Here is a 16,022-nt window from a genome sequence, read left to right on the forward strand (position 1 = left end):
GATTAATCTGTGAATTATTTTCTTGTTAAATGGAGTACTTCATGTTGACAAATGTTGATCCATGTTTCTCAAACCTGGGAATGATGATGTTCATGTTGTTTTGCCCACGAACCAAAATGATTCAGTTTTGAGAAACCAGAAAATATTCACATTTAAGAAGCTGAAAAATCAGAAAGCTTTCATTGATTATTGAAAAGAACAATTTAATCCAACTAATTAATCGATTATTAAAATAGTTGATGATTCATTTAGTAATTGATTAATAATTGATTCATTGAATAATCCTTGCAGCCCTCGCTACATACAGCTTGAGCAGCAGTTTGTGACCTCTGGCTGTCTTGACACTTTATTGCAAATTCTCCTATTACCCTCCCTCATTTAGTATCATTAAAGAAAAAAAGCCAAAATATTCTTACTTTGATAAAAAAATATATCACCACAGACTGTACAAAAACAATTTGTTGTTTTTATTAACCTTTGGTTGTGACCAGTGAGAGTCTACAGCTCTAATAAAGTGATTGTGCAGTTGCTGACAATACAATATACAGTTTTTATTGCTTGAAATTATACGTTTGAATGGGTCTGCAGCTTGCAAGAGGGAAACAGGGATTAGTGTGTTCATTTATCAGTAGAAAACAATGGAGCAGAAAAAGCGAAACAATTCATTTTGGCCATTATAGTATTTAGGTGTTGTCATTCATCTTTCTACATTATTGGCATCTTTTGTTGGGGTTTCTGTAGGAAGTGGTGGAAGTTTGTACACGTCTGTCTTAAATCCTCACACTGACCTATTCCCTCCCGTCTTTGTTTTGCCTCCCTCCCTAACAATGTGTAATCACCACCCCCTTGCTCTGTTTCCTTTCTGCTTCCTGAAATACAGGAAGCTGAGTGCTTGCATCTACCAAAGGTTTGAGAAAGGGAGAGAGAGCTGGGGAGGGTGGAGCCGCAGCTGAGGTCAATGACACCCGGCCGTGGTGAGGGACACACACCGAGTCTGTGGACAGTCAGTCAGCTTCCTGTCTTTTAAGAAAACATTACATCATCAGGGATTATGAAAGCAAGGATACTCATTCAGTCTATTTGTGAAGTAGAAATTTCATAGAACACAAAGCACAATTTTCATCACACATTCAAAACACATTAACCACTTTCAGTGGTTAATGTGTTTCAGATGTTTGTGTGAGCCAAGATTTGACCGGAGCCAAATGTTGAGGTTCTGCAACCAGACATCTATTGAATGATACTAGCTGTCAATCACACTGTTGTCCACTTATAGTTACCATATTTAATCATCTATATTCCTCTAAATGCGAACATTTGCAAAAATTGACAACATGAAGAAAACCTGAGACTATTAACTCCTCAGGCAAATGTTTACTGACATTATAAATCAAGTGAGAAGCTCATTTTCCTCTCAACTTCCATTCAAACCAGTTGTTTTTGCAACCAGTAGAATCCCCCTGTGGTGGCTACTTATATTCTTATATCCTGCTTAGCTTCAACCAGCAAACCAAAAGAATACATCAATATATTTAAATGTATGGTCTAGGTTGTGAGCGCACTGACTTGACAACATCATTAACCCACCGTTCTCCTTCACTACTATTTGCTTGTTCCCACACGTTTTCCACCATATATCACTTCCTCCCACATCATGCTTGTATTTGTGACCTTTTTGTGTGTGCTAGTGTCCTTTGATGCTCTTCAAGTGGCTCGCCAACACAAAAATATAGTAGTTCAAAAGAGTTTGGACACAAAAGCAGTGGCTCACATGTGTAACCTCTAGTCTAGTGCACAGAGAGACCCTGCTCCACCCTCACATTCTCCCTAATCTTTGCCTCTTATCTTCACTTTTCTTTTCATGTTTCCTTTACTTCTCTGCTCATTTCCATTTGCCTCTATCACCTCCTCTGGTTTCTCTCCTCCATGTCAGTCACATCACAGAAGTCACAAGTTGATATTATGCTCTCTCGCCCTCTTTGTGTCAAATCAGCCTGTGTGTCTCGTCCACTCCATTAGTTTGCTAGTGTGTTGTTGTTTCAATGACAACATCTAAGATACAAGACAGCCACAGATGGGGTCACCTGTCAGGGTTTTTCAGTCTTTACACTCATGGTTCTTTGATTAAATTTGTGTATCGTTGTTCTTGGTTGTACTGAGATTCCTGACAGGAGAGATATCATAATCTCATGTAAACAAACGTTTTGAAAGACGGCATTCAGGATATTAAATTGACTGACCTGGCGCCATAAAATGTTGCTTCTTGTCTTGCTTGTATAATACCACTGCACTGTGCAAACACTAAGGCTCTCTATATTCACACATACAGTATGAATGCCATGTCTGCAGGCTGCAGATTTAGGTGAATGAAGTAATGACCATGTTAGAAAACACTTTACACTCTAGAAAAAAAAAGAGTACAAGTGCAACTGCAACACCGACGAAGAAGGGAGCAGTGCTACTAGTGATGGAAGGTTACAGGTCGCGATGATCCACCAGGGCAGTGGAGTTTATGTGAATTCAAAGCTGTTTTAGCTGTGCAACTGTATGTTTACCATTAAGCAAACCGGAAAATTGGCAATAATTTGATATTTTTATGAGAAAACTGTTGTTTTAAGCAAAACTGTATGTAGTGTAATGAAGTGCATATTGGTAAGAAGGCATACTATATACTATGCACTTGTACTTTAAAAATCAATGTAATAATGTGTTAAAGATGTATTTTAGGGCGACACCATTATTGTATGCACGTTCTGTGATAATGAATTTCTAAAGACGGAAACGCCGTCGAATTTCAAATGATGCACGATTCTGAAGCTACTTTCACTTTGGCTATTCCACATGCTGACCCTTTCACATCCAACAGAGTGTGCTTTACTCAAACTAATGAGGAAGGAAATGCTACGCAACAGACTTAACATTTGTACAACAGACACAGTTTATTCAGAAGGTAATTGTGATGGCACTGCTCTCTCAAACCCTTCACCTACCAAAGGGACACACACCTTGTTTGGAAACCTATCAACAATATTGAACATATGTGTATAAATAATTATCATGTTGATAAGAACATTAAAACTTGAAAATGTCTTAGAACAGATAAAAATACAGGAATAATTGTGAGTTAGCTGTGTACAGTCATACGATTAATGAAGATATTTGTTTTATATCCATTGACAGTCCCAATACAAACCGATCAAAACACTTTATTAAGATAGTCATAACTCATATGACCTTAGTCATACTGTATCTCAAAGATCTTTAGTGTGTGTGTGTGTGATTGGTTGCAGTAGCTACCATCTGGTCCACGGGTTATTATTCGTAGCTGCAATGTGTGTGTGGGCAGATAGTGATCTAAAACAGATCTATACCTTTCTGCCCCGTTTGTTTAGTGCATTGATTTACAAACTGCCATTTACACAGAGCTAGTGTTGCAAAGTGTTTCCTGACAGATTGTTTTTCCTTTCAGCCCAGTTCATTGAAACCAACCCCACATTTGTAACCTCAGAATGAAAGGTGCCACGCCATGATATGTTTTAGTTAAAACTCTCCCCGCCACAGTTGTCAGCTGCTGAACATAGATTAACAAGCTCGGTTTCCTTCTCTTCCAGCAAGTTAACAGTAAATTTTGCACAAACTGCACAAGACTTAAGTTTTATTTCATTTTTTTCCCAGATCTTCCCATGGAGTATAATCCCTCAGATCATCCCCGGGCCAGCACTATCTTCCTTAGCAAGTCCCAAACGGATGGTGAGTTCTGTTCTGCATCTTCACTTCTTGTGCTGCTAATGCATTCTTACAGTTTTGTCACTATGATTGTTAAAGTCATTTGGACAGTCCCTGAGAAAGTTCCAAGAGGGCGACATCACTCCACAGCAGTAATTGTAGATCTGGTTGAAAAGTGTTTCTCTATCAGTCAAACAGATTTCCTTTCAGACATGATCTTCTAACACATGTGTTGTGGTTTGCCATGTGAAGAAATGCCCCATGTTGTTCTTTTCTGTGCTTCTTCTGTAAAATAAAGAGAACGCATATCAAAAGTAAGAATCTAAGATGGTGGCCGTAAGGAGAAGTCTGCATTCAGCAGTGATTCGGAGCAGTGTGTGTCCCATCAGTTCTGTTGGCTTGGAGAGTGGAGAATGTGCAGCTTTAAAGCACTGTGGAATGATGCATGTCCTATTCAGTGATAATGAAATGGTAAACAAAGACCTCATCTGTGAGGGAATGCATAAGCAAAGTTATGGACTGTTATGCACGTCAGACTGCTTGACTACACTTCCACAGAGCTTTCAACTCATATAATGTAACATCCTTTAAATATTGATGTTGCACATGCACTGTCCCGATGGTTTATTGCATTTTTATTGTCTTTTGATCACATTCATCATAAACTAGCTAATTCGGGGCACCTCTTCTCAAAAGTGTTTCAATTTTAGCAGTTAAATCACTCTTCCGTCGATCGTATATGTTTTTATCAACTGACACTGATTCTCAACATTATGCAGATTTCCATGTCTGGAAAGATGAGGTGTGATACAAAAGTAGTATAGCCCAGTCCTTTATTTGTTTATTATATTTTTTTTTTTTTTTTGGGCATTTTTGCCTTTTTTTTTTTAATGATAGCATAGTATAGAGTGACAGGAAACGGGAGGCAGAGAGATGGGGGGAATGACACGCAGGAAAGACCGCTTGGTGCGGGATTCGAACCAGGGTCGCCTGCAGCGAGGACTCAGCCTCAGCATATGGGGCAGGTGCTCTACCAACTGAGCCACCGCTGCCCCAGCCCAGTCCTTTATAAAGTCTGCATGAATACTCCTGTAAAAGTCCTCTCTGATGTTCAGTATCTGCTATGCCTACTGGCAACGTAAAAGTGTGATGTTGTTGTTTTTGATCCCTTTTAGTATAAATTGAGTCTTCACTGTGATGACAACAAGGTTTATATTGTCCAATATACACTCATTGAAGAAAAACTTGTTCAGCTGACGGGTTTGTAGCCAGAAGGCTGATATATTGATCTCATATTAGGGGCTGATTCTCTCATGCTCTCTTTTTTTTTATCCTCACCAGACTTTAGTGTGAGTGTCTGCTGACGTATTTTCTCAATGTATTGCGTAAATGCCACTGCAGGATCCCTCACAATGGGCTGCTTTGTACACTCTTAATTTCACTCAAGTCCACTGTACATCTGTGTCTGTGCAAACCTAGAGACGACTTGGCCTTTTGTTTTTCAGTTGCTGTGCCCCACAGAAGAGGTAAGCCCGTGTGGTCTCAGTGAGCAGTTAGCCTGATGCTTTCTCTGTGTCTGGGCTAAACACTGACTTCATGTGGTCTCAAGCTTTATCGTACTTTGATCTGTATTGTCATCCATTAGCAGGGTATCTGCCTCCACTGCTGAGCTGCTAATATTTGTGTGTTTGTGTGTACGTACGTGTTGGTCCAGGGTTATGAATACGGCTGCATGACATGTCACATGACCACTTATTTCTCTCATCAGCACTGCTGTAGAAATGTTGAATGAAATAAGCAGTGATTTAACACAGTATGAAACTGATTTGGCACAGTACATTGTGGACAAATAGTGTTCACATTGATGTCTAAACTAAATTAGAGATATTTTTCATATAGTTTTACCAATCCATTCTGAAATCTGTCTTCTGTATTGTGGCTGCAGCCGTATTCATGATGTAAGAGTCTGCTGCTGTTTGCTAGAAGGCAGCACACACAGTCACAACTGCACCGTGGCAATGGGTGTGTGTTTGTGTGTTCATGTGTTTTAGAGAGGTGAGAGACAGACAGAACTAGGGTAAGAGGTGCTAGACAGCTTACAATGTCACTGCTCCAGTTTGCTTTGCCTCCCCTTTTTTTTTTTTTCCTTTGTGCGTTTTCCTACATAACCGCAAACATATACACTTATACACACTGGGGGATACAAAAATAGATGCTGGGTTGACACGCAGCTTTATGCGTGTGCGCGTTTGTTACAGTTACACTACCACACCCAGAGAAGTTAGTTCTACAAAACTGAATCACCATCACATTAAACATTAAAGTTACATTTAAAATGAACAGAATTAAAAAAAATAAAGATACATGAGCTCAATCTACAAAGTGCATTTGTATTTATACAAATTGGAGTCGTGCTGACCAAAATGAAGAATGGGTTAATTAATTAGTTCACCTTTATCCCAAGACATCAAATTCCAGTGTAACAGGAGAGAAAACAAATTCAAAGAGAGCTTGGCGCTTTAATTGCTTTGCTATTGTTTCATGTACTGTAGAATAATTAAAAAGAAAGTGTTCAGTCAAAACCTGGCAACTTATAAGTCTTGGGTAAATGCTGCCCCCTGTCTGTCAGTGTAGTGTACTGCACTGATGTGGAGTTGCTTTCTTCTATTCTGAACCCTGTCCCTCCATCTTTTCTTTTCAGTCCGAGAAAAGCGGAAGAGCCTTTACATCAACCATGTAAGTAAAAAGAAAGCCACTGTGAAAGTTGATTCTGCTAATTTGATCATTTTATTTTAATAAAATCCATCTAGTTATTCAGTTGAAGTCATTTAATTGTGAAAACCATAATTGTGCCGATAATGTCTTGTATTTTTTTTTGCAAGTTTACACACATTTCGGAGAACAAGGTACAGTCCTGAGGATAACCATTCAAACATTTTCCATTGCCCCACCCTCTACAAACTCCACAGACTCCATTTATAGATTCAATGTAAAGCTTCAGTCACACAGTAAAGTGCAATAGAAGTCATTTCATCACATTATGCTGTGGTTCGTCTTTGCCCATCTATCCTTAAAATAAGTAGAGATTTTATCATGAAAAAGAGAAAGCATTGTTTATTTTATTCAATGACCCAATTGCCCTTTTTTTTTTTTTTTTTAATTGGCAAATTAATTTTCATTTAATAATTAGTAAAATCTGGAAAAATCCCATTATTGTCCAGGGCTAAGAGATCCAAGGAGAACAGAGTGGTTCTTCAGTGAATAGTGGTTGAGATGAACTGCTCCATAAATGTCATTCCCGCATGCAAACATCTGAGATGCTGAAGGATGACAGACATAATTAGTTTGTGGGTTTATAGGTGCCCCACTTTTCTAGCTGCTCATGCGCGTTTAAGCCCCCCGAGTGTCACAGAAACATAGATTGATGTGTTTATGTGTGTGTGTGTGTGTTCGCTGTTTGTTTGTGAACTCCAGCACCATCCAGGCCCAGTGAGACGAAAATACAGCTCGTGTTCCACCATATTCCTCGATGACAGCACTGTCAGTCAGCCCAACCTCAAATACACCATCAAATGGTAACGTCAAATTATTTCCCGTTCTTCTTTCCTTTTTACCAGGGAGTTCCCACTGAGACAAAATATCTCTTCTTTTGGGAAATAACTTGTCTGATTTAATATTGATTTGATTTCAGTAATGATGAGTTCAGCTTATAGATGGTTACTTTTTTGCTGGATTTAGTTTAAAATGCACTGTCATGTCATCTTTTGTCTGTTACAGTGTAGCCCTGGCGATATACTACCACATAAAGAACAGGTATGATGAGTGTTTTCATTCTATCTTTTGGGCCTCATGCATGACCCACTTTCTTGTCGTATGAATAATGTAAGTGGCATAGGAGTCACATACAGACATTCTTTCATTTGACTACATTTTGACATGAAATAAATAAAAAATAAAAAAACTTCATGGATTTATTCTGTCACCGTGAGTGATAAGAGGAGAGATTTTACTATTTTGTCTTATTTTATTTCACTCTTGACATCAGCATTTAGGGTCTTTGTGCAGGTTGGTAAGTGTAGCACCACCTGCTTTATCATTTAGCTCATGTTTTATTTCTATAACTAATGCACTAATGCACATTAGTAGCTGTGTACACCTTTTGTAAATAGGATTTGTTAAAACGAGCAAACCAAACAGAAAAAAGAAGAAAGGATTAGGATGAGAATAGTCTTCTTCTCTAGTCTGTATTTACTGTTCATTTACAGAATTTACTTGTTAGGCCAGTTTTTTAAATTCTCAGAATAATGCTTGAGATTGAACAGACAATGTCTAATAAAGCATCAACTCGTATTTTAAAATGAACCAAGTTTCACACCACCTGTTTATTGTTTCTTTCGCACTCTGACAATCCTCCTCTCCGCTTGTGTTTTCAGAGATAACGATGGCAGAATGTTGTTAGACATTTTCGATGAGAAACAGCACCCGCTCACAGTAAGACCTTACATAAAGACTTTCATTCTTATGCCACAGGGTTGCCTGGGATAATCACTGATCAAATAGTGGGAAAATCCATCTCACGCAGAATCCATCTTCAAGAACGTGCTCCTTTTCTAAACCCTTCACAACACAGCATTTAATTCATAAACATTTCAAAGCAAAAATACTCAACGGGCAGCTTCTATTGTAGCAAAGAGTCAGATGAATTAATTTGGTTTGTTATACTGCTTTCACTAATTTGCGTGTGTCCTCTTTTCATTGTAGAAGTCTGAGATTCCTGCTGATTATGACAAACATGACCCTGAGCAGAAGCAGATCTACCGCTTCGTCAGGACGCTGTTCAGCGCTGCACAGCTCACTGCTGAGTGTGCAATTGTCACTTTGGTGAGTATGTATATATACTGTATGTATGTGTGTTCCAGTGTTCACACTAGGAGGGAGTGTTGCTTCCTGCCTCTCTCCTTTTTTATCCCTCTCTGGGGACATGCACTGTCTTCTTTCTGTTTCTTCTACTTATTTCTGAGTCTCTTTTGTCGTCCAGAGTCACATGAAATGCTCTTTTTTCCTCTGGAGGTTGTGTCCCGGCGATTGTTGACGACGCACACACTGTGAGAAGTTTTGTTTGATCTGTACATTTCCTTTCTCAGCTGTGTGAAGTAGGTCTGTGCATGCAGCCAGCATCTGAATGGGACTTGAATACAGCCTTCAGTAATCTCTCTCTCTCTTTCTCTTTATTTTGTCCATGTGTGCTTTGTGCTACTTTCCAGATACATATAATATAGTACATGTTAATTAATGAAATAGGCTTAATTTATTTTTGCTATATATTATTCTATACTTAGTTTTGTATCTTTTATCAGTGAGTGGTAAATGATAGTCTCTCACACCCTACTCATCTGCTCAGAAACATTTCTGTCCACGCTCTGGATGACACACGTCTCCCCAGAGACAAGGAAGTACAAAGTTAACACAAGTGGCTTGGTATTGTGTTGCTCTGTTTCTGGACTCCTATGTCAACTGTGTGGGTGGATATGAATTTGTGTCCAGAGTCAGACAAGGCAGGACGCTGTTCCAAGGACAATCTGTGTTTATGACCGTCTCTGTCTTGTCGACAGTTTTTGCTGATGACCACCTGTAGACATATGAAAGACACATAGCACAGCCTGGCACGTGCCTGGCCTCCTCCTGTCCCTCAGAGTAATGCCAGGAATGCTATCAGTAACTGAATAGGGCCATTGGATTGGACTATGGATTAAGCAATCTTAAAGAGAGAAACAAAGTCCCAATTTCATTTTGTTTCCTCTACTTTAGACCAGTATGGTTTATTGAAGTGATTAATTTAATTCTTGAACTGCAATAACAATTAAAAAAGCAAACTTTATATATATATATATATATATACACACACATATATATATAGATATAGATATATATCTATATCTATATCTATATCTATATCTATGGGTATAGATATAGATATAGATATAGATATAGATATACACACAACAATACTGAGTAGAAACAGCCCTAGTGAGGGATCTATGTCTCGTTAGTCGTGAAATTTTAGTTTGAAATTTGAAGTTGAGCTTGGTCAGTGTGATCATATTGATTTCTCAGTTATCGGAGTAAACCACAAATGCCAAACTTTAAGTTCTTGTTGATATAGTTGTCATATAGTGTAAATCAGTCAGTAAAATCTAATCTAATCCAGTAAACACAGTTATTGTGGAACACCCTTTGGTGTTGCTCTTTTGGTGATTTTCTTGCCTTTCACTTATCGACAAAGACACACGTTTTGTCATGTTGCCTCTGTACACCACCACAATGAATTTGAAATGAAAGAATTGAGACGTGATTAAAGTGTGGACTCTCAGCTTTAATTTGAGGGATTTAACAAAATATTGCATTAACTGTTGAGGAATTATAAACATTATTAGACATTATCGCCATTTTCAGGGGCTCAGAAAAAATAGGACAAACTCAAATCATGATAAATTAAAGGCTTCTTGTAATACTTGGTTGAACACTTTGTAGTCAGTGACAGCCTGAGGTCTGGAACCAATGGACATCACCAAATGCTGAGTTTCCACCCTGGCGATGCTTTGCCAGGCTGATGGTTTGCAGGTCTTTCTTCCATACGTTTAGTGTTCAGTAATTGAAAAGCATGAGATCAGGTGACTGACTTGGTCACTGAAAAACATTTCATTACCGTCAAAAGCGCGTGTTGCTTTTGTCGTATGTTTTGGGTCATAATCCATCTGTAATGTGAAATGCCGTCCTATCAGTTTTACTGATGACCACTCCTTTCCCTCTCCATACTTTTCTCTTCCCATCATTCTGGTAAGTTTGTTGCATCTGTCCAGAGAATTCTCTAGCAAATTCTAATCCAGCCAACAAGGTGTAAACCCTCTGTATTTACATTCATGAAGGCCTATCTCTTAATTGTAGACTTTGACAATGACACACCTACCTCCCTAAGTGTGTTCTTGACTTGGCTGGACTTTTTTCTGTTGTCACCTTCAGATCATCCACTTTACCTGTCTTCCGTGGTCTTATAGGTCTTTTGGTGTTTCTTCCAGTGGATTCCTTTTTTTACGAATGTACCATATTGTTGATTTTGCCACTCCTAATGACCTTCTTTTCATTTGAATTGACATATCTCTGGACCTCATATTGAACATTTCAGTGAAAAGTCACCAAATGCAAATTCAACATGGCCATGAAACTGCTTTTTAGCCAATTGTCCAATTATTTCTGAGGCCCTGAAATTGGACAATAATGTATAAAAAAGTATGGCGTTGTCGATTAAACATTTAGATTTTACAGCTTTAATCTAATAAAACACGTAATCTGTTTCAGAAATTGGCCTCATGGTGAATTAAAAGATACATTTCATGTTGAGCTTTGCCATATTAAACCCAATCAAGGATATTTACTCTGAAATCACAACTTGAAATCACCTTGGTGTGATCGGCGACCTGTTTGTTTGTAAAGTTGTCTCTCTGTGCAGTTGCATTCATATCACTCAGTATGTGGGCTCTTCTCATTTCACGCAAGCTTTCTTCTGTGTTTGTTTTTACTTCTTCATGAGTGCATATGAGCTGTCTGTTGGCAGTAGATGGGCCACCAATGAGATATCTTTGCATTGCCCTGCAGGCATGAAGCCCAGCCCAGCATGACTTGTCCAATTAGCCACCAGAGCCAAGCTCGTGGGCTAATAAAAACACAACTGCAAAGGATGAAATGCTGTTCATTTCTTTGTTACAGTATCATTCCTTTTTTCCTCTCTCCCTCCTTTTGTCCAAGGGTCCAGTAGCTTTGTAGTAATGAACATTTTGCACTTTCTAACAGTTTTCTCGGTTTCTGTTAAAGTTTTAAAGTCGTAACACTGACAGTTCTGCCACGGTGCAGATTCAGACTGAATTATACAGAGAGGAATGTGCAGTATACTCCTCTTTGCCATAAAAAAATACAGTGTCTCTGCAAACTTGAATTTTCTCCCTAGACTTGTCAAATCAGATGTCAGACTTCAAACCTTTAAGCCCCTGTGAATGGTCTGAATTCAGATTACTATTCAGTGCAGTGCTTATTATTCATGGAAAATTAAAAAAATGTAAATACAAATCTAATCCTTAAAATTACCATCACTTCCAGAATAGGATCTAATGTTAGGTGAGGAAATCCTTGTGTATTGCTGAATTATTAAAAAATAAACTGCTAAACACACACTCAAATGTGAAATAAAGAACAAAATTGACGTGTGTTTCTGCATTTTATTTATTTTTTGGAGAAAAAAACCTTACCTGTGAGTAAGTAATTGGCGCATGAATGAATCTCCCTGCAGTGAATCACCACTTTCCACTGCCAAAAGATTTAAGATGTGGGAGAACACTGTGTGCAACATAGCCTAACAAAATGATCATCATTGGATCAAAAGCATGAGCCTGTGTTCCAACTTGTAATGAACACGTACCTGTGGGCAGAGTAGGCTCTGTGATCTGTGCTCTGTGGGAATTCTGACTGCTGCAACAGAGAAATAGAGACGGCGATGGGGGAGAGAAGCAGTGAGGCGGACGTGTTCGATCCACATGGATATTTCATGAAGAGCTCAAGGGAAGATTTCATCATCCTTTGACAGCTTGTTATTTTGGTTTTCACCTGGAGGAGAAGTCGGCAGGGGAATGCTAAACAGTTAAACAGTAAGCGGACTCTGCAAAGGGATGTACAGGCAGACAGAGCTAAAAACAGAAATAATCCAAGAACATGCTAATGAAAATGAAATAGAGTTGATGTGGTTTTTATTGTGTAATTTAATTACTAATCTTAAGTCTATGTTATAAATGTACATAAAGCAACAGAGGTTTTAAAGATGCCAATCACATCTGGAAATATATTCGTGGTCTGATTTAATTGGAAAACATTTTATTGTTCCAATACTGATTAGTCAGACATAATGCACTATGTTCACAATTACTTAGTCAGAAATGACAAACTTTACCCAGGATACTTATGTGTGGCAAACCTTTTTGTCTCAGGTGTATTTGGAGAGGCTCCTGACCTACGCAGAGATTGATATTTGTCCCGCCAACTGGAAACGTATTGTGTTGGGAGCCATCCTCCTTGCGTCCAAGGTGTGGGACGACCAGGCTGTCTGGAACGTGGACTACTGCCAAATTCTCAAGGATATCACTGTGGAGGACATGTGAGTCACTGAGGAAGCGTGTGTGTGTGTGTGTGTGTGTGTGTAATATTGATATATAGGTAATGAAGCGTGAACACAATTGTAATTCACACACACAATAGAAAGTTAGACCAAACAGTTGCAGCTGATAATGGTGCATATTTATTTTTTATGAGCTGCATTTCAAACAATAACTCTTAGTGAATAGTGAATGACGGTGGTAGGGAGGATGTTTTATTTACAAACAAAGCTTCTACGGGTTTAAGTGTCAAGTATTTAGTGTGACGTACCCTTACACTTTGGAACGGAATCCTGTTAAATGTTTCTTACTATTTCATCTCAAAATGCTCTGAAAAAAGCAGGCCTGCAATGTTTACTCCATTTATTGATTATTAATTGTTTGCTTGTTTGTTTAAATGGTTAATTTGGGTTTGTGGACATAACAAGGCATTTGAGAACATCATCGTTTCTAGGTTTGGAAAACACCAATCAACATTTGTCAAGATTTTACGGACCAAACGAGTACCCGATTGATTTAGAAAATAATCAACAGATAAATAGATAATGAAAATAATCATTGCAGGCCTACTTGAAAGGTGACTTACTAAGGGCACAAGTGTGTGCAGTGCAGACTGACATTTGGGTATGAGGTACAAGAGATATCGGTAAAAATGCAATAGCGATATCACTAAGGGAGCCTCCCCTGAACCCAACACTCTCACACATACACACAGCATAGCACCTGATTCAGCTTTTGTGATGTTGGTGACATGACGTTGATGACATACAATCTGTATGTTTCCTACTTTAAAAAAGGGTCCAGAAATGAATAGTCTTCTTCTGGTAGACTCAGATTTATTGACTCATTGCTTCAGCACTGGCCTTCTTTGGTATTGAGTTTCATTGTAATTCACTGTGGCTCACTGTTCTACTCCACTTCAGTGCTTATCTTCACCCATTTGTGACAGTCTGGCTCTCTCTATGCTTAGAATAGACCGATGTGGGTCAGCCTTGGGTCAAGAGCTAGCTGTCAAGAGTCACGTGTGTGGCGGTCTAGATATGTTCAGGTTGACCTCTGTCCACACTGTCAAATAGCCTTGGTGGTCAAGAAAACATTGTCATAAAGTGTCATGACACAGAAGGTAGAATGTACCATGTGGTTGAGTATGTATGCCACTCAGAGCTCATCATTCTTGCTCTTGCGCTGAAAATAAATGTCAATATTACACATAATGTTAAGTCTTGAATCTTAAGCATGGATGATTTATTAGTTCTAAGAGGCTGACAATGAGAGATGCCCTGTCTTAAAGTTACATTCAGATTTCCAGGTTGAAGTCTCTCTTGTGGACATACCTTTTGAGAGGGCTGTCACCAGCACTTGTAGATATAAATGGGAACGGTCAAATCTAATCTGTAATGAATAACCTAATGGAACAACCTGCAACCTAGCAAAGATGATGTCTGACTGTTGTTTCATAGATTCATTCTCAAATATTTAGTTGGATGTTTGACATTGCTGTGTGTAAAGACAAGTAAAAAGCATTTTAAACATGAGGACCCACCACTCTGTCCTATATTTATGTGCCTACATCCGTCTCTACAGACGTCTACAGGAAGTGCCGGACACATTTGAGTGGAAACGCGATGCTGTAAGAGTGTTACCACTGCTGCAACCTCTGACCTCTTCTATATTCACGCTCCACTGTGGTTGTATATTCTTGTCTTTGGGCACAGCTGACCGTCCGTAATCCACCTGTGTGAGAACATGTGCTTCTGCTGTGTGTATGGCAGCGTACTGGACAGTGACTCAGAATTTGACCATGGGTTTTCTAGTTTTATCATGTCACTGCTCTGCTGAGTTCCCCTCTCCACCTCTTGGCTGTAAAATACATTCAGAGGAGTTTCAGAGGAATTATGAGTCGATGAGGAACACATGAGAATAGCTGAGTGGGTGCCAAAGCGAGACGAAAAGAAGGCAGTATTATTAGGCAGAGTTTGGATACTGTGGGGTCTAAAATTAGCTTGTCTGTTGCTGCATGCCTGTAAGTGTGCATGGGTGGGGGAACGGGTTTAGAAAGAAGAGAGGGATTGTGCTTTATTCACTGGTTACAATGCAAAATGAATTGATGATGAAGAAGAGAAAGAGATGAAAGCGGCTGTCATCACACTGTGGGAAGGATCACAGAGCCGGTTGTGAGGCGATGCATGACAACAGCATTTTGATGATGTGGGATTAATATTCTCTTTTACATGTGATGCTCAGGGCCTACATTGCTCTAGTATAATTTCCCTTCATTAAGAGGAAAGGCTTATAAGTGGTGGGTGCACTGGGATTATTTACTCAGTGCTTGTGCATTGGTAACGATGCATTTGAAGATAACACCCAATGTGAGGTGATAGATTCAGTTCTCCAGCCTCCATGACTCCACTTGAGTATCTCTATGCAGGATTTTGTTGTAGACAGAAATTGCTCTGTTTAATAGCTAAATTATTTTGTAAGCCTGCAAAAAAGGGTTAATTTCTCTCATCTTCTCTCCGTGATAAAGGAACGAGTTGGAGCGTCAGTTCCTGGAGCTGCTGCAGTTCAACATCAACGTACCCTCCAGCGTCTACGCCAAGTATTATTTCGACCTGCGCTCGCTGGCTGAGTCCAACAACCTCAGTTTCCCCTTGGAACCCCTCAGCAGAGACAAGGCTCAGAAACTGGAGGTGAATACTTTGAAGTTGAGGGCTTATAAGAAGAAGAAAAAAGAAAAGCAAAGAGGCCAATTAAATGTTTGCTGACAATGTGAACACCAAGGCCACCTAGGTAATTGTATTTTTGAAGAACCTTAGCTCAACACAACTCACAAAGCACAGAGTGCAGCTCTTGGGTGAAGGATGTAAAGGCCGTGTTGCTGCGTAAAGCTTCACCACCTCAGCGTCTGTCTCCCTCCCCATCCCTCTGCCTACTGCAGTCAGCATTTCAAACAAACCTAATATAAGCCACAGTGGTGATGTTGGAGGATGCTCATCTGCTTTTTTATCTTTCATATAAAATAGACCACAGCAGACATGTTAATATTTCCCTAGAGTGAAGCACAGGTGTAATAAATATCAATAATGGCTACATTCTATC

At 39.2% G+C, this 16,022-nt stretch overlaps 1 protein-coding gene across 6 annotated transcripts in view; it reads left to right on the forward strand.

Annotated features, from left to right (window-relative positions):
* Positions 1 to 16,022, forward strand: part of ccny (cyclin Y) — a 30,799-nt gene that overhangs the window by 13,296 nt on the left and 1,481 nt on the right. Inside the window, exons 2-11 of one of the 6 annotated variants that reach the window (XM_083901979.1) lie at positions 3,676 to 3,750; positions 5,232 to 5,252; positions 6,428 to 6,462; positions 6,609 to 6,632; positions 7,201 to 7,301; positions 7,504 to 7,539; positions 8,160 to 8,217; positions 8,488 to 8,607; positions 12,759 to 12,925; positions 15,451 to 15,613. In XM_083901979.1, the coding sequence (XP_083758105.1) occupies positions 3,676 to 3,750; positions 5,232 to 5,252; positions 6,428 to 6,462; positions 6,609 to 6,632; positions 7,201 to 7,301; positions 7,504 to 7,539; positions 8,160 to 8,217; positions 8,488 to 8,607; positions 12,759 to 12,925; positions 15,451 to 15,613 (800 nt within the window). Of the gene's footprint in view, positions 1 to 3,675; positions 3,751 to 5,231; positions 5,253 to 6,427; positions 6,467 to 6,608; positions 6,633 to 7,200; positions 7,302 to 7,503; positions 7,540 to 8,159; positions 8,218 to 8,487; positions 8,608 to 12,758; positions 12,926 to 15,450; positions 15,614 to 16,022 lie in introns of all 6 variants that reach the window. The other 5 variants (XM_083901981.1, XM_083901980.1, XM_083901983.1 and 2 more) reach the window with 5 other exon arrangements.

The sequence above is a fragment of the Microchirus variegatus genome, assembly GCF_963457635.1.
Source record: "Microchirus variegatus genome assembly, chromosome: 15".
NCBI lineage: Eukaryota > Metazoa > Chordata > Actinopteri > Pleuronectiformes > Soleidae > Microchirus > Microchirus variegatus.